General features: G+C 44.1%; 1 protein-coding gene across 5 annotated transcripts in view; it reads left to right on the forward strand.

The window, feature by feature from the left end:
- Positions 1 to 19832, forward strand: part of samd12 (sterile alpha motif domain containing 12) — a 135030-nt gene that overhangs the window by 34423 nt on the left and 80775 nt on the right. For all 5 annotated transcript variants that reach the window (XM_064983883.1, XM_064983882.1, XM_064983881.1 and 2 more), the window contains exons 3-4: positions 2989 to 3118; positions 13928 to 14068. In XM_064983883.1, coding sequence (XP_064839955.1) covers positions 2989 to 3118; positions 13928 to 14068 — 271 coding nt within the window. The remainder of the gene's footprint in view (positions 1 to 2988; positions 3119 to 13927; positions 14069 to 19832) is intronic.

The raw sequence follows: 19832 nt of genomic DNA on the forward strand, positions 1-19832 counted from the left end.
GTCATCTGATGCAGCGCTCCATCTCTCTCCTTGGTCAAATAGCCCTTACACTGCCTGGATGTGTATTTTGAGTCATTGTCCTGTTGAAAGACAGAAGCTAGTCCCACTAAGCTCAAACCAGATGGGATGGCGTATCGCTGCAGAATGCTGTGGTCACCTACTCTGTGTCTCACAAAGGCATGGCGGTTGGAACCAGAAATCTCAAATTTTGACATATTTCCACCGTTCTAATGTCCATTTCTCGTGTTTCTTGGCCCAAGCAAGTCTCTTCATCTTGTTGGTGTCCTTTTTAGTAGGGGTTTCTTTGCAGCAATTTAACCATGGAGGCCTGATTCACGCAGTCTCCTCTGAACAGTTGATGTTGAGATGTGTCTGTTACTTGAACAAGCATTTATTTAAACTGCAATTTCTGAGGCTGGTAACTCGAATGAACTTATCCTCTGCAGCAGAGGTAACTCTGGGTCTTCCTTTCCTGTGGCAGTCCTCATGAGAGCCAGTTTCATCATAGCGCTTGATGGTTTTTGCGATCGCACTTGAAGAAATTTTGGAAGTTCTTGAAATGTTACGTATTGACTGACCTTTATGTCTTAAAGTAATGTCGGACTGTCATTTCCCTTTACTTATTTGAGCTGTTCTTGCCATTATATGGACTTGGACTTTTACCAAATAGGGCTATCACCTGTATACCACCTCTACCTTGTCACAACACAACTTATTGGCTCAAATGCATTAAGAAGGAAAGAAATTCCACAAATTAACTTTTAACAAGGCAGTCCTGTTAATTGAAATGCATTCCAGGTGACTACCTCATGAAGCTGGTTGAGAGAATGCCAAGAGTGTGCTAAACTGTCATTTAAATTAAAAAAATGTTTAGGTTAATACATGATTCCAGATCTGTTATTTCATAGTTTTGATGTTTTCACTATTATTCTACAATGTAGGAAATAGTCCAAATAAAGAAAAACCCTGGAATGAGTAGATGTCCAATGTCTTGACTGGTACTGTAGGTCCCATTTATGCTTTGCGAAAACCAAACACTGTGTTCCACAGTAAGAACCTTATACCAATGGTCAAGCATGGTGTGGTAGTGTGATGGTTTGGGGATGCTTTGCTGCCTCAGGACCTGGATGACTTGTGTTAGAGATTACTTCCTTCTATTATCTGAGAATTCTACAGGAGAATGTCAGGCCAATCGTCTGTGAGCTGAAGCTGAAGCGCAGCTGGGGTCATGCAGCAAAACAATGATCCAAAACAGACAATCAAGTCTACATTTGATGTTTTGGAATGGCCTAGTCAAAGTCCAGACCGAATCCCAATAGCGATGTTGTGGCAGGACATGAAACGAGCAGTTCATGCCTGATAAAATCCACAAATGTCGCTGCGTTTAAAGCAGTTCTGTACGGAAAGAGTGGGTCAAAATTCCTCCACAGCGACTTGAGAGACTGCTCAACAACTACAGGAAGCGTTTGGTTGGAGTCTGTTGCCTTAAAATATTTGCTATTTGCCCCCATTCTAAATTCTCTACTTTTGCATATATATATATATATATATATATTTTTTTTATACTGAATGTCAGATCTTCAACGCAAACCTAAAATTAGAGAGAAGGGAACCGGAGTGAACAAATATCACATACGAATTTCATTTATTTCATAAACAAAAGTTATGCAACACCAACACTAATGCCCCCGTGTGAAAGTAATTTCCACTTTACACTCTAACTGGTTGTGCCACCTTCCGTTGCAGTGACTCCAACCAAACGCTTCCTGAAGGTGGCACAACCAGTTATTGAGTGTAAAGTGGAAATTACTTTCACACGGGGGCATTACTGTTGGTGTTGCATAACTTTTGTTTATGAAATAAATGAAATGAAATTCGTATGTGATATTTGTTCACTCCGGTTCCCTTCTGTCTAATTTTAGGTTTGCGTTGAAGATCTGACATTCAGTATAAAAAAAAAATATATATGCGAAAGTAGAGAATTTAGAATGAGGGCAAATACTTTTTCACTGCACTGCTTCCTGTAGTTGTTGATCAGTCGCACACAAACACACACACACACCTTCTTTCTTTCTCTCCCTACTAGCTCATCGTAGTGTTTCTGGCTAAGCCATCCAGAGCTACACTAGCTCATTCGCCGTACTGTACTGTACTGTACCATATGCCCCAGGCTGCTGGTCAGGGTTAATTAGTGGCGAGCTGAGCTGTATTTAATGGTTAACGTGGGTTGTTGTTGCAACGCCATCTTCTCCTCAGCGGAGGTCTCCTGTCTCTTCCGTCTCTGCAGATTTGGTGTCTCTGGCCTGCCAAAGCAGGCACGTCGGTCATCTGTACTCTAACTATACTTGGCACTGGGAGAAGGACAGTCTCTCTCTGTCAGTCAGTCAGTCAGTTAGGTAGGTAGAGACATAAAAGGGAATGTGGTGGGTACTGTTATGCTGGCCTAGCCGAGGTGGAGGCATGTTCTATTGCTATGCTGCACCACACAGCGAGCCGCTGCTGACTGGAGTGGGAGGGAAATGGGAGGAAGGGGGTGGATGTGAAATTTTAACCACCTCTCTCGGTGGGTAATTTGAGTCGCCCCTCAATCAAAACGAAGCGATGCCAGCACTTTCGCTACAGTGGCGGCTTGTTCAGCGGGACGCACACTGAATGCCTGAGGGATTAGGCAACATATGAACTATCAACCTGGCTGCATGGTGTTGTCTGGCAAAGGATTTATAGTATGTCCCATTTGGTCTGGTAAATAGTGCTGTACAATGATTCCATTAGTGCTTCTTGTGTAACATGCATATCCGCTTATTACCATATCTGTAGACAATGCTATATCATTGGTAAGGGAAAGGGGGATACAGATGGCCCTTTTATCTGCATTGGTTGATATTGTATTGTTTGTGTGTGCACTGTATATGTACAGTCTGTGTTAGTACTGTATGTGCCATCTATTTTGCAGCTATAAGTCATCTGTTGTCTTTCCCCTCCACGCAGTCGGGGAACGTAAAGCTGTCCAAGCCGGTGGCCCTGTGGACCCAGCAGGACGTGTGCAAGTGGCTGAAGAAGCACTGCCCCAAGCAGCACCAGATCTACAGTGACTCCTTCAAGCAGCATGACATCACAGGTGCGCCCGCCACAGCCTGAGTCTGTCTGTCTCGTCACGGTTACTGTTGCCACCGTCGCCATGTCAATCATCCCCCTAACGAGCCCCTCCAAGGTCACACCCGCCCACCTGCCAACGACCCGCCTGCCGCATAATGACGAAGGCTAATTGCCACGCACTCAACCTCTCGGAGCACGACTGATTACATTAAGAATGTTTATTTGCAGCTCGCCGTGACTGGCGAAATTGAGCACTTCACCTGTAATGCACTTAGGCCGTGAGGAAACCGAGGTCGCTGGGGTTAAGGGCTCAACCGGAGCACACGCCAGCGGCGTTCCATTAAGGGGTAGAAAATGCTAGCTGAAAAATGCTACTTTCCATTAAGATTAGTAGGAGCTGGCGACGTACAGTAAGAATCCCACTTCGCCCATGTCAATAACATGTACATAAACAAATAAAATAGCAAATGATGCAATAAATAAAGAAAAGGGCCCGTTTCATCCATCTCATTTTGCTCATGAGAACCATCACCACGAGTTTGGCTATATTCAAACATGGCAATAAACTTAGGTTTAAAATAGTAGATCATCTTAGCACGTTGTCTCTAAATATGCATTTCCTCATTTAGCCCGCCGATAATGAAACAAGCACATGACCTAAGATGTTGTCTCACAATTAGTGTAATGACCTGCGGTTGTGAGATGTTTTTGTTTCAGGATCAGAGGAGTGGATAAGGGGTTAACCACCGGCCCAATTAGCGATAACGATATGCACAAAACACGCTAGTAATTCCCCTCGTCATCCCAACCAGCATGAATTAACAGACTGCAATTAAAACAGGCCAGGCCATACCAATCGGGCTCACAATGCAATTTGCATCCCAAACATGCAGAAATATCATGCATAATTTTTTCAATAGATTAGATTTAACTAGAGCAAGCAAATCATGAGGAAATGTAGTATTGTGCTTGAGTACCACACTGTGTAAACAAACTAGTAGAATAGGAACAAGTACTGTGTACACAAAACACAACTAGAAAGACCTATTGAGTCCCACTGGCCAAGGCAAGGAAATTGAGTTGGAAAATGATAATGCTGTGTGTGGTTCATTTCTGGTCTGATTAGGAGAAGGCCCTTTGTTTGATAGGACTTACTTTTGCTATGGTATCTATGGTAACAGAGTAGTAAGATAATATTTCAACAGTCAGAGAGAACCCAACGCTCTTGTAGGAAGTCAATACTACCAATTTCAATGGTCTTTTGGCCCACTGGTCATCCTTTCAGAAGTAGCAAATCAATGCAGGGCACCGTATCCAAATCATAACTCTTACACTCCCCTTATTTATGTCCTAGCTCTGACAGTGTAAGATATTTTACATCTCAAGGCTTTTGCAGCAGCACTACGTTTTCACTTCTTTGAACGACTTCAATATGCAGCTGTCGGTTGCCATCCCCCTGCCAGCAACGGTCGAGCGGCAGCCAAAGTCAAAATCAATGTTTCCTATCCGAGCACCTCGATTGCCAAGATCCCCCTCGACGCTCCCGAAAGACCACCTCCGAGTTTGACATTAACACCGAGCTGTCATTTTAAAATGTATTAAAGCACATTAAGGTGTAATTAGATATTAGTCCCCTAATCTTGTGTAATTACAGAGACTGAGTCGTGGCAGCGAGCAAACAGCGTAGTGTGGTAAATGAGTTTAGTACACATTTACTGATACCCGTAAGTGTAATCAGCGGAGAGGTGCACAAACATATGTAATCAGAAGAGGGAAGTGGAGGGGTTGGCGTCGATTGAATCGCACTCCCCTGTCACGGAGCGGTGCATTGAAAGAATTAGAACATGGTGATCCAATGGCCTCCCACTCCAGACAGATAAAGAAAGGAATTGGATTAGTTATGAGACAGTTGGGCAGTGTATCCCAAATGGCACCCTATTCCGTATGTAGTGCGCTACTTTTGACCTATAGGGGCCCATATGGCTCTGGACAGAAGTAGTGCACTAGGTGGCAGGTAGCCTAGTGGTTAGTGCGTTGGGCCAGTAACTGAAAGGTTGCTAGATCGAATCCCCAAGGTAAAAATCTGTCGTTCTGCCCCTGAACAGGGCAGTTTAACCCAATGTTCCTAGGCCGTCATTGTAAATAAGAATTTGTTCTTAACTGACTTGCCTAGTTAAATAAAGGTTAAAAAAAAAAAACATGTAGAGAATTGAGTGCCATTTGGGATACACACTTACAGTCAAAAATGTAAGAATCAAACAATCTAAAGTGACTGTAGAGAAATGGTGATGTTTTTAACAGCATTGGTTCTATTCAGTGGTTCACCTCCGTAAGAGCATACTGTAAGAAGGATAGTAGTCTTTTTTTGTAATATCGAGTGTTTTGATGTATCTCCAAGTGCTGTTGGAAAAACCCTGACTGCTGCTTAACCCAGTTGAACATGTTGCACACCGCTTATAAATGTTGTAAAAGGTATAAGCTTGTCACACAGCCAAGTTCCATCCTGTAAACACCCCCTCGTTTTTCCTCGGTCCATCTCTCCCGTTACGAATCACAGTGGCACATATTACACAGTGGCAACCCGTGACACACCTCCCCAGACATGTTCAAATCACAGTCGGTGTAGGTTATGATGGGCTGTTGCTCATTCCTCGAGTACTGTTTAGGACCCAATCAATGCAATGCAAATGGTCCGGGTGGCCATTTTGATTAATTGTTCAGCAGTCTTATGGCTTAATAGAAGCTATTAAGGAGCCTTTTGGACCTATACTTGGCGCTCCGGTACCGCTTGCCGTGTGTTAGCAGAGACAACAGTCTATGACTTTGGTGACTGGAGTCTTTGACCGTTACCCAGTAGAGGGGTCATTTAATTGGTGTTTTTCACCTTTCTCACAGCTCATCAAATATACTTTTGCTACCCTGTGCGACACCTACCCAAGCATGTTCAAATCATAATCTACACAGACTGATTTGAACGTGCCTGGGTAGGTGTTGCACAAAGTAGAAAATGTATACCCATCTACTGGGCAATAGGCCTAAACAGCACTTGAGGAATGAGGACTAGCCCATCCTAAACTACACCAATGTCTCTCCGAGGACTAGGCATTCAGGCTAAAGGCTACATGCTTATTACTGACGCCACTGTTGACCATTTTAGTAAGTTGAAAAATAAACATGATACTACCTGAATATTCTCCTTAGAGGTCTTCACAGGTCCAAAAACTTTCACCCGGAACCGATATGCATAAATAAAAATGAATATAGAGGCCCGTTTCAAATGGACCAAAGGACAACTAGACCCCCTCCGTATAGAGACCTGGTCGAATCCAGACCCGGTACGATCCGAGTGAGGGAAGCAGCAGAAAATGTTTATTTTTCATTTTTAAAGCTACTTTATTAACCGGAGCTGATAAAGCACTAGAGGGAGAGGGGTGCCACTCTAGCAGGTGGGGGGAGGGGTCGTACTGTGAGCGAGTGACATGGGGAGCAGGGAGGATGGGAGGGGAGAGACAAGTGACAGAAACCAACCAACCAAGCCATCTCGCACTATAGCTGCCATAGCTAGGTTATTTATCATCAAATATGATTACGTAGGACCGGTGTTGCATTGCATGGGAGACTCTAATTAAGCTAGGCTAACTGAGGCTGCAGTGCATGCGCTTTCTCATCCTACAACTCCGTTCAGAATATTAAGTAGCAACCTGACTGTCTGTTGGCTGTTGGTTGTTTGTAGACGATCCTTTAAAAGTCATTTTAATTCCATCTTCCATTGATTCCATATCTTCTAACTTTTGCCTCACGGTGTGAGGCTCTATGGCTGTAGCCTATTGCTGCTTTGATGACTTATGATTGGCCAACCGCAAGCTACACGCTCCACTCTCATGAAAAGCAAGAGCCACATTATTAATGATACCATTTCTCTCGCTCTCTCTACTGCAGCAGTCTCCTTCTGATCTGTATGGGCCCTTTCGGACAAGTCTGTTAGAATTACATATACCCACATACCCGTGACAATTAAATCAGATCTGACCCAAAGCTGTGACATTATTTAGAATTCTGGACCTGCTCGGGTCCTGGACCGGGTCTCTGGTATTTGGGTAGACGTGGATCCGTGAAGGCCTCTAATTCTCCTAGCAAATGACCCATCTGGACAGCTGTCGGGTAGAGAGACAGAGGGAATTGTCAGTTAGTCATCCCACTGATAATGTGATTTATTTTTAATTTTTAAAAGTGGGCCTTGACTATGTCTTGACGATGTCTGGATCCAAGCGGGTGGATTGCTTGATTATGAGGTTAGATTGATCCCAAGTGATCTTAAGTGTGGAATTCTGAAAGATGCAATTGATCCACAATGATTGTGAGAAAAACATTGAGTGATACAATGGAACGAACGCATAGTAAGTGATCAGATTGGATCTGAGTGATCTGGAGAGCCACCGAATTGTATGGTCATTTGGTTCCTCTCACAAATCAAATACAATGTATTATATTGTTCCTCTGCGCTAGTTAATAAACAACGATTAGTGACCAGATACTGTAGATGGGCAGTGACTCTGCATTAGCATCCTGCTGAGGTTGCAGTCTGTGCATCTGATTATCCCTCTGCTGCTGTGCTTGGCTTCATTCAGGAAGAGGGCTGCAGCCCATTGAGAATGATGCCCCTCTTTTCTCCAGTCAGAAATAACATTAGCATCTAATTTGGAACCGATCTCAGAGCATAGTCCATCTCATGGACATTTGGGCGCCAAGTTTTTTTTTACAATATCGTGCCTAGGTTACTAAGAGTCGCATCATGGTCACTGTGTATTTGTAATGTGTGCCAGTAAGCCAAGTACTAGTAAAGGATGGTATACACAGCGTGTGGGAATGTTAACTCTCATATTTACTTAAACAGTGGGCCACATTAAATCGGCTAGTGGGCCGGATCTGGCTCACAGACCACCAGTTTTAGACCATTATAGAATATTACGTTGACAAGGATGTATTGCTCATTGCATGAAAGGAATTATTGCATATGTGGAAGGTAACCAGAGACTCCTGAGACATTCAGTAGTCTATACCCACTTACACAGAAGACCCACACATGCAGCTGTGTCTGACGGTTTTTATCTAGATCTACATTCTCCCCCTCTATCTCCAGCTCCAGCCAGCCCAGCTCGTACTGTCAAACACATGAACACATGTATGTTTGCTGACTGGAGCCATTTGGAGAGAGTTGGGAAAGTGAGGCTAATTTGCTGCTTTTGTGCCCCTGTCCTCACCCTCTGCTGCTCCACAGAGCAGTAATTAGCATGGCTCTTGGTTCAAACTCGAAAAGGGACAGATCCCGCAGGGTTGTGTGTGTGTGTGTGTGTGTGTGTGTGTGTGTGTGTGTGTGTGTGTGTGTGTGTGTGTGTGTGTGTGTGTGTGTGTGTGTGTGTGTGTGTGTGTGTGTGTGTGTGTGTGTGTGTGTGTGTGTGTGTGTGTGTGTGTGTGTGTACTCTAAGCCCCATTCATCAAACGCGGTGGTCGACTGTGCCAGGCCATAGATTAATCTGCCAGCAGCCCCACACTGAGGGAGGTCTGCACTCCCCCTGCCCATTAATCTAACGCCTGGTCTGTGTGTGTGTGTGCACTGTAGGTTTGTATATGTAAATTTATGAATATGCTGACTTTAATAATGTATATTACAGTATCTGTACCTTTATAGGGGGGAGTAGTCATTTTTAATAGTAACTCATATTTGGATGAGGAGGAGGCAGTGCCTCATTCCCAGGCAGGTTTGGGGTAATGATATAGAGGGGCGGACAGTGAGAGAGAGCAGAGCTAACACCGCCAACCAACAGGCTACAGGGGTAATGATATAGAAGGGCGGACAGGCTACTGGAGAGTGGGAAGAGTGGGAGTGAAATTTAAATCCAATCAATATTGTGCAACTGAAGAGGCAGAAGTGGCTTAAATCATTTTCTCTGTCAATTGGCCAAAGATAAGTGGATACAGGAGATGAAGTAAAAAGGGAGCTTTGTTGTCTGGCAATGTTCCCATCAGACAGAGCTAGAGGAGAGGAAAGTATTACACTTATTCAGATGGAAACAGAAGCCCTCTTACCTTAGCTGGGGTTGAGTCAGAGTGTGTGTGCTTGTGCATTAGGGATGGGCACGGTTAATGGGAATATCCAGATATCCGAACGGACGTTAGTATTTGATTACTTAAGTGAGTGTTCATTTTTGGAGTAGACCTATTTTAACAATGAAAACGATTTCTCTAAATGAAATAATCCTTGCGACGTTCTTATAAAACGGTGAGTTGAGCTACTGCTGAGCGTTTCGCTGTCCAGGCTGCCCTGACATCGGTATGCTGTTTCCCCTACTTCAAATAGCAATTCTTCTGTCATGGCAAAAATCTCTGTCGCTGTTGCTGACAAATTACCTGAGAAAAGCAACCTGTCCCCTGTTTACCTTTGCGTCATTCTGATCGGTCGAGCAAATGACCTTACTATAAGAATTTTTACTATCCGAAAAACTGACATGATATTATTCGAATACTAACATAACCAATCTCTAAATAAAACCATGTTACCTGACATGATGTGACCCATTAGGAAATAGCTACTCTAACTCCACCACTGTCCCAGTGGTCCTGCATTTTGGGGTCACTGTGCTTTGTCTTAGCACTCCACTCATCCCCAAGTTGTCTAGTCAGTCCTGTACAAGTCTCTTCTTTCTCTACACTCTTCCTCTTTTCTTACTTTTTGTCTTCTCTTTTTTTCAAATCCACGCCCAGTCCCTCTCAACTAGAGGTCGACCGATTATGATTTATCAACACCGATACCGATTATTGGAGGACCAAAAAAGCCAATACCGATTAATCGGCCGATTTAAAAAGAAAGAAGAAAAAAAAGAAAATGTGTATATTTTTTTTTACAAGTATTTGTAATAATGACAATTACAACAATACTGAATGAACACTTATTTTAACTTAATATAATACATCAATAAAATCAATTTAGCCTCAAGTAAATAATGAAACATGTTCAATTTGGTTTAAATAATGCAAAAACAAAGTGTTGGAGAAGAAAGTAAAAGTGCAATATGTACTATGTAAGGAAGCTAACGTTTCAGTTCCTTGCTCAGAACATGAGAACATATGAAAGCTGGTGGTTCCTTTTAACATGAGTCTTCAATATTCCCAGGTAAGAAGGTTTAGGTTGTAGTTATTATAGGAATTATAGGACTAATAGGACTAATTATAGGACCCTCTATACCATTTGTATTTCATTAGCCTTTGACTATTGGATGTTCTTATAGGCACTTTAGTATTGCCAGTGTAACAGTATAGCTTCCGTCCCTCTCCTCGCTCCTCCCTGGGCTCGAACCAGCAACACAACAACAACAGCCACCATCAAAGCAGCGTTACCCATGCAGAGCAAGGGGAACAACTACTAGAAGGCTCAGAGCGAGTGACGTTTGAAATGCTATTAGCACATGCTAACTAGCTAGCCATTTCACTTCGGTTACACCAGCCTCATCTCGGGAGTTGATAGGGTTGAAGTCATAAACAGTGCAATGCTTGACGCACAACGAAGAGCTGCTGGCAAAACGCACGAAAGTGCTGTTTGAATGAATGTTTACGTGCCTGCTTCTGCCTACCACCGCTCAATCAGATACTTAGATACTTGTATGCTTGTATACTCAGTCAGATTATATGCAACGCAGGACACGCTAGATAATATCTAGTAATATCATCAACCATGTGTCGTTAACTAGTGATTATGATTGATTGTTTTTTATGAGATGAGTGCTAGCTAGCAACTTACCTTGGCTTACTGCATTCGTGTAACAGGCAGTCTTCTTGTGGAGTGCAACGAGAGAGAGGCATGTTGCTATTGCGTTGGACTAGTTAACTGTAAGGTTACAAGTTTGAATCCCCCGAGCTGACAAGGTGAAAATCTCTCATTCTGCCCCTGAACAAGGCAGTTAACCCACAGTTCCTAGGCCGTCATTGAAAATAAGAATGTGTTCTTAATGGACTTGCCTAGTTAACAATTTTTACACCTTTATTTAATCTTTATATATGAAAACTTGAAATCGGCCCTAATTAATCGGCCATTCCGATGAATCGGTCGACCTCTACTCTCAACCTTCTCTCTCCAGCTCTCCTCTTCTCTCTTTTCAGGCGTTCTCCCCCATCCTCTACTCCTCTCTTCTTTCTTCGCCCGGACATGCTACACTGCTCTGTGTATTAATTGTGGTTTGATACATTCCCTGTTGTGGCTTCGTGGGATTGTTGAGTCAATGACTCAGAACCGCAGTGGAGAGAGAGAGAGAGAAGTCTGGACCTCCACAGAGGCGTTTCGCCCGGCTGCTACTGGAAGGAGAGGAGAGGCGATATGTTGGCACTGCCGCCAAAAAACTGGCAGCTTGGCTCCGAATTGCTCTTATCTCGACGCATCTTAAGCTGTCCACAATCGTGCAGTTTTATCGCCTTTTAACTCTGAGCTGTTGATGACTAAAGATGCGTTATTATAGCAGTTGTTTAGTCATTGATCTGAAAGCTTTATCTCTCATACATCCTGTATGGTTGTTTATAGAACAGATAGCCACGAGGTAAAGCTAAAGAGGTGTCCCTGTTGAAAGGCAGATTTGTGTCGGATTTCGGATGAGGTGCCAAGTGATGGTTGGTCGTTATTTTATAGACTCCTCAAGTGATCCTTTAACATTCATATTGTCGTTCTCACTCCCTCACTCACGTCCCATTTTACTGGCCCTCATAGCTACTCTGTATTTGTGTAGTAGTCATCATTAAACCATACAGGAGCTGGCATTACAATTTGATTTTTTGGACACATTTAGCATTTTTGTCACACTTGCCATAGTTATTTGCAAATAAAGTGTTTTGGCAGAGTAGATTTTCCGATGCTGTAGAGCTGGGCGATTTAGGCAGCAACCAATATCGTGATACATTTCTTGAACTGATGCGATAACAATAACTTTATAACCTTAATCTGCTGTGTTTATATTTTTAAACTACAACTACTACTAGTTGGATGGTTGTAGCCATCAGTTGTCACATTTAACAAACACCCATTTAGCAAAGTTATTCATTTCCAACTTCACATTTCTCTAGTATAGGCTACTTATTGTAATGAACGATATCAGCAAAAGGCCTGCGATAAGTGATCGGTGTGGTGTTGATCATTCTCGGTTTATCGTCCCAGCTCTACAATGCTGTCAGCTTTATATATATCCCATTTAGCAGACGCTTTTGTCCAAAGCGACTTACAAGTCGGCCGGGGCCACTACTTTTACATATGGGTGGCCCTAGCGGGAATCGAACCCATGACGCTTGGCGTTGCAAGCGCCATGCTCTACCGACTGAGCCACACAGGATGCATCATACCACCAACACACAGCTGTGTGTGGTAATTCATGGTTGCATAAAACCTAAAACTGTATTAAATCACCAAAAGTGCCTTTCAGAAGATGACCTAGCCTACAATGCTTTCACAAAACAACCTTTTTTGTTGTTTTTGTTATCTCAAATAATGAGCCGTGTCAAAGAAAGTAAATATGCACAAAGTCGTTATGATAATCTACAGTGTAAAGAGTCAGTAAGTACAGTGCTGTTGGAGTGGATGGGAGGAAGGAGCTCGGGGGTGAAAGAGAGAGCATGTGACAGTCACACCACCGTAGTCCCGCTGTGAGACCGTAAACCAGTGAAGGTTCACGGCTGCTAGCCAATCAGGAGGAGCGATCCGGAGCCCAGAGTCATTAGGGTAAACAAGTGATGGGTGGCTCTACAGGGGTCGGGTTTATGCATGGTAATCACCGGGCATTATCTACTATCTAGTTCCCCAATCCCGCACACTGCCACAAAGGCCTTCCATAACGAGCGTAATTAATTAGACTGTACTTTCTCCACTGCGTTTTAATTACCGGACCAAATCCGCCACTTTTTAAACAAATTATATTAAAGAACATTAAATTAGGGATTATGAAAATCAAGAGCTCCCAGAAGGAGGTGCCTATGGGTGAAAGAAGAGTAATAATTATGTTAAGTGTGTTATGTCGCAAGATGAAGATATTTCTTCAGTGGGTCATCGTTGGCTGCTCGACGCTACCTGCTAGCATACCCGCGCAGAAATGTAATAACATGTATTGAATGGATAGACTAGAGCAGGGATCATCAACTAGATGCATTTTTTTTTTCTTGAGCGGATGGTCGGGGGGCCGGAACGTAATTACAAATCATTTGTAGGCTGCAGATTGCCCGCAGGAAGCCCAAACTGACATATTTGACTAAAACACAATCATTTCAAACGTTGCTTACATTTGTATATGGTCACGTCTCTCTATTTTGATTTTAAATTTCCAATCACTTGGAGCTGATTTCCTGGTGTTTTGACATGTCAAGCACTGAACATTAAAACAGTAATATATGTTGGTTTTTTTGCTCAGAAAACAAATTTGGCCCACCGGTTGCCAGTTGGGGAACCCTGGACTAGAGAATGATCTATTCATGGTTTCAGAATAGTCCCCTTGGTGAGATCTACACATAATGTAAATGGGATATTTCATGGATGTATATATTGTGCTGCTTATTGTATGTAGCAAAGTTGAATGCAGTTGAAGGCAGCATTCAGAGACAGTCCTTTTTGGTCAGTTATGCTTTAGTTCACCTTGAGGTGCTTCAGAGATCTGAAGTGTGATCCAATTCCAAACAATTGATCAATTTCATTAAATATACATTGTTACTTATGGTGTTTATTTTGGGTGGGAGAGACGCGTCAGTCTTATCTCATGAGGGGTTGGTTTGAACCTTTCTTTCGCTCTCTCTCCCTCTTTCCATCCAGGACGGGCTCTGATGAGATTGACGGACAGGAAGCTGGAGCGAATGGGCATCATGCAGGAGGGCCAACGGCAGTACATCCTCCAGCAGGTCCTGCAGCTCCGCGTCAGAGAGGAAGTCCGAACCCTGCAACTACTCACGCAAGGTATACAGCGCATTCGGGAAAGTATTCAGACCCGTAGTTTTTTTCCCTCATTTTGTTACGTCGCAGCCTTTATTCTAAAATGGATTTAAAAAAAAATGTTTTCCCTCGTCAATCTACACACAATACCCCATAATGACAAAGCAAAAACATTGTATTTGTTTATTTTGCGAAGTTGTAAAAAAAAAAAATATCACATTTAACATAAGTATTCAGACCTATTACTCAGTACTTTGTTGAAACACCTTTTGGCATCGATTACAGCCTAGAGTCTTCTTGTGTATGACGCTACAAGCTTGGCACACCTGTATTTGGGGTGTTTCTCCCATTCCTCTCTGCAGATCCTCTCATGCTCTGTCAGGTTGGATGGGGAGCATTGCTGCACAGCTATTTTCAGGTATCTCCAGAGATGTTCGATCGGGTTCAAATCCGGGCTCTGGCTGGGACACTCAAGGACATTCAAAGACTGCTTAGGGTCGTTATCCTGTTGGAAGATAAACCTTTGCCCCAGTCTAAGGTCCTGAGCGCTCTGGAGCAGGTATCAAGGATATCTCTGTACTTTTCTCCATTCATCTTTGCCTCAATCCTGACTAGTCTCCCAGTCCATGCCTCTGAAAAACATCTCCACAACGTGATGCTCCACACCACCATGTTTCACCATAGGGATGGTGCCAGGTTTCCTCCAGGGGTGACACTTTGCATTGTCTATAGAATTCAATCTTGGTTTCTCATGGTCTGAGAGACTTTAGGTTCCTTTTGGCAAACTCCAAGTAGGCTGTCATGTGCCTTTTACTGAGGAGTGGCTTCCGTCTAGCCACTCTACCAAAAGGCCTTATTGGTAGAGTCCTGCAGAGATGGTTGTCCGTCTGGAAGGTTCTCCAATCTTCACAGAGGAGCTCGGGTCAGAGTGACCATCGGGTTCTTGGTCACCTCCCTGACCAAGGCCCTTCTCCCCTGATTGCTCAGTTTGGCCGGGCGGGCAGCTCTAGTAAGGGACTCGGTGGTTCCAAACTTCTTGCATTTAAGAATGATGGAGGCCATTGTGTTCTTGGGGACCTTCAATGCTGCAGACATTTTTTGGTACCCTTCCCCAGATCTGTGCCTTGACACAATCATGGCTTGGAGCTCTATGAACAATTCCTTCGACCTCATGGCTTGGTTTTTGGTCTGACATGCACTGTCAACTGTAGAACCTAATATAGACAGGTGTATGCCTTTCCAAATCATGTCCAATCAATTTAATTTACCACAGGTGGGCTCCAAGTTTTAGAAACATCTCATGGATGATCAATGGAAACAGGATGCATTTGAGCTCAATTTCGAGTCATAGCAAAGGGCCTGAATATTTAGGTAAATACGGTATTCCTGTTTTCGCTTTGTCATTTTGGGGTAGTTGTGTGTGGAGATTGCTGAGGATTATTATTTATTTAATTTTTTTAATCAATTTTGTGTGGTAGTGTCTCAAATGCCCCCCTATTCCCTAAATAGTGCACTACTTTTGACCAACAGTAGGAATATAATGAAAAGGGTGCCATCTGGGATGCACCTCATAAAACCCCTGTCATTGGTCATGATAAAGCCTGTTTGACCAGTGACCAGCTTTAAAAATGATAGCCTGTGAAATGATAGGCCATTTCACTCACCCGATTGCATGGTCGTGTGTCTTTACACTCAGTCAGTTTAAATTGTTCTCTAGGCAGACAGCCACCTGCCCCAATCAGCACTACAGCCAATTTGTGTGTGTATTTCTGGGACCTACTCTCTACAGTCTGTCTCCCCATATCAGATCATTGTCCTAGCCCAACACTGAGTAACTGACCCCCTCACATCCAGTCATTCTTAGCGATTCTTCTCTCCTCAGAATCACTCGCACTGACACGCCCACATCACCACTGGCAACTGGAATTAGCCTCATCCCCATCAACTTGTCTTTTGCTGTCAACACAGACCGCTTTTGCCTCGGGGGCGAAACCCAAATACTGGGAAACTGTTCTCGTCATGAATTCCAGGAAAACAGTTGGAGTTGTGTTTTCGCTTTGATGGCCCTTTCTTATTGCCACTCTTCTCTCTCTTGCCACTTGTTTTGCCCTTGCAGTGCTGACGAGCAGAGAGCGGGAGGGGAGAGAGAGAGACCAGTGGATAGGCTGGAACAGACTAGGGCCCCCGGGCAAATCCACTGTAGGTGCTACTGCTGGGAAAGAGTTGAAATAAGAGAGAACAAGAGGGGCAGAGAGGGGCCTCCTCTGTCCCTAGAACGCTGAAGCTTGTGCTACTAGAAATACTGCTGTGAGAGGAGTAGTGAGAATTAGAACAGTGAGGGAAGAGAGGAGGTGAGAGAAGGAGAGAGAAATGGTGATTGGTGTGAAGAAAGGAGGAAGTGCAAAAAGAAGAGATTGAGGGAAGGAGACGGACAGAGGAGAACTAGTTTTAGTGCATATACTGCGGAAAGTGCTCGGTGGGTCAATTGTGGGGGAAGCAAACACTGAAGGAGGATGACAAGATGATAGAGGGGGAGAGCCTGAAACAGAGGAGAGCTAGTGTACTTCAGACACCTTTGGAATACATGTGTGGGAAGGCTAACAGCTGGAAAGGACCTAATGGTGAGGGAAGTTGAGATAAGTGACATGTTTTTTTTTGTGTGAGAAAAGTAGAGACTGAAGGAGAGATGAGGAGAGGAGATTGCTGGTGTAGTGATTAACCTTTAAGGCACAGTGGGCCATGGGAGGAAAATGGATTCCCATCTCTCACTCCCTTCATCGTTTCCACACCAGGGGGATGATTCTGATGGATTCTCTACTTTTTTTATCAACAAAAAGGGAGAGTTGTCCTTTTGCTAAACACTAATAGTCAAGTTAGGGAAAGATGGCTTTTAGACTGCGGAGCACGTTAATAAAGCGTGGTAGTGTCATTGTTTGCCTAAACGGGCAGTGCCCATTTGCATATACATTCATAACATAGTTTGTTCACCTTCAGGCACATGGATGTTGAAAATGGATCCAAGCCTGAACTCTTTACTATCATCTATCTCATGAAGGAAGTTGTGCACAAATTCCAACTACATCAGTTAATGCCAAATCATATTAGTGATACTGTACTGTAAGAGGAAGGTGGGTTGCTTCAACCGCTGCTCCACTTATGTGACTGGATACTCTGTTGTTTCGGCATTGCTGGAGTGTATTTGTTAGCCTGAAAGTCAGTGTATGCCACTGACTTTCTACTTTCCTTCTAGGTCTGTCTGTATCCATGGATACAAGTCAAATACTTAGACAGTTGCTTGGTAATGAATTATAACTTGTTAACCTTCTTGACAAGCAACAATAAAGACAAATACATTTAAACTGAACACAAATATAAACACAACATGCAACAATTTCAAAGATTTTACAGACTTACATTTCCTTTTTAATTAAATCAGTCAATTGAAATACGTCCGTTAGGCCCTTATCAATGGATTTCACACGACTGGGTATACAGATATGCAACTGTTGGTTAGATACCAGAGCATCCCAAACATGCTCAATGGGTGAGGTGTCTGGTGAGTATGCAGACCATGGAAGAACTATGACATTTTCAGCTTCCAAGAGTTGTGTACAGATCCTTATGCGATGGGGCTGTGCATTATCATGCTGAAACATGAGTAGATGGTGGCGGATTAACTACTCTGCTCAAAACAATAAAGGGAACACTTAAACAACACAATGTAACTCCAAGTCAATCACACTTCTGTGCAATCAAACTGTCCACTTAGGAAGCAACACTGATTGACAATAAATTTCACATGCTGTTGTGCAAATGGAATAGACAACAGGTGGAAATTATAGGCAATTAGCAAGACACCCCCAATAAAGGAGTGGTTCTGCAGGTGGGGACCACAGGCCACTTCTCAGTTCCTATGCTTCCTGGCTGATGTTTTGGTCACTTTTGAATGCTAGCGGTGCTTTCACTCTAGTGGTAGCATGAGACGGAGTCTACAACCCACACAAGTGGCTCAGGTAGTGCAGCTCATCCAGGATGGAACATATTGAGAGCTGTGGCAAGAAGATTTGCTGTGTCTGTCAGCGTAGTGTCCAGAGCATGGAGGCGCTACCAGGAGACAGGCCAGTACATCAGGAGACGTGGAGGAGGCCGTAGGAGGGCAACAACCCAGCAGCAGGACCGCTACCTCCGCCTTTGTGCAAGGAGGAGCAGGAGGAGCACTGCCAGAGCCCTGCAAAATGACCTCCAGCAGGCCACAAATGTGCATGTGTCTGCTCAAACGGTCAGAAACAGACTCCATGAGGGTGGTATGAGGGCCCGATGTCCACAGGTGGGGGTTGTGCTTACAGCCCAACACCGTGCAGGACGTTTGGCATTTGCCAGAGAACACCAAGATTGGCAAATTCGCCACTGGTGCCCTGTGCTCTTCACAGATGAAAGCAGGTTCACACTGAGCACATGTGACAGACGTGACAGCCTGGAGACGCCGTGGAGAACGTTCTACTGCCTGCAACATCCTCCAGCATGACCGGTTTGGCGGTGGGTCAGTCATGGTGTGGGGTGGCATTTCTTTGGTGTGCCGCACAGCCCTCCATGTGCTCGCCAGAGGTAGCCTGACTGCCATTAGGTACCGAGATGAGATCCTCAGACTCATTGTGAGACCATATGCTGGTGCGGTTGGCCCTGGGTTCCTCCTAATGCAAGACAATGCTAGACCTCATATGGCTGGAGTGTGTCAGCAGTTCCTGCAAGAGGAAGGCATTGATGCTATGGACTGGCCCGCCCGTTCCCCAGACCTGAATCCAATTGAGCACATCTGGGACATCATGTCTCGCTCCATCCACCAACGCCACGTTGCACCACAGACTGTCCAGGAGTTGGCGGATGCTTTAGTCCAGGTCTGGGAGGAGATCCCTGGGGAGACCATCCGCCACTTCATCAGGAGCATGCCCAGACGTTGTAGGGAGGTCATACAGGCACGTGGAGGCCACACACACTACTGAGCCTAATTTTGACTTGTTTTAAAGACATTACATCAACGTTGGATCAGCCTGTAGTGTGGTTTTCCACTTTCATTTTGAGTGTGACTCCAAATCCAGACCTCCATGTGTTGATAAATTTGATTTCCATTGATAATTTTTGTGTGATTTTGTTGTCAGCACATTCAACTATGTAAAAAAAGAAGTATTTCATAAGAATATTTCATTCATTCAGATCTAGGATGTGTTATTTTAGTGTTCCCTTCCTTTTTTTGAGCAGTGTAATTTATGCCTGCCCATACCATAACCCCACTGTCACCATGGGGCACTCTGTTCACAATGTTGACATCAGCAAACTGCTTGTCCACACAACGCCATACACGCCATCTGCCCGGTACAGTTGAAACTGGAATTAATCCGTGAAGAGCACACTTCTCCAGCGTGCCAGTTGCCATCGAAGGTGAGCATTTTCCCACTGAAGACGGTTACGATGCCAAACTGGAGTCAGGTCAAGACCCTGGTGAGGACGAGCACGCAGATGAGCTTCCCTGAGACGATTTCTGACAGTTTTTGCAGAAATTCTTCAGTTGTACAAACCCACAGTTTCATCAACTGTCTGGATGGCTGGTCTCAGACAATCCCGCAGGTGAAGAAGCCGGATGTGGAGGTCCTGGGCTGGCGTGGTTACACGTGGTCTGCGGTTGTGAGGGTTGGACATCGTGCCAAATTCTCTAAAATGACATTGAAGGCGGCTTATGATAGAGAAATCGACATTCAGTTCTCTGGCAACAGCTCTGGTGGACATTCCTGCA

The sequence above is a fragment of the Oncorhynchus masou genome, chromosome 13 (genome assembly GCF_036934945.1).
Source record: "Oncorhynchus masou masou isolate Uvic2021 chromosome 13, UVic_Omas_1.1, whole genome shotgun sequence".
NCBI classification, from domain to species: domain Eukaryota; kingdom Metazoa; phylum Chordata; class Actinopteri; order Salmoniformes; family Salmonidae; genus Oncorhynchus; species Oncorhynchus masou.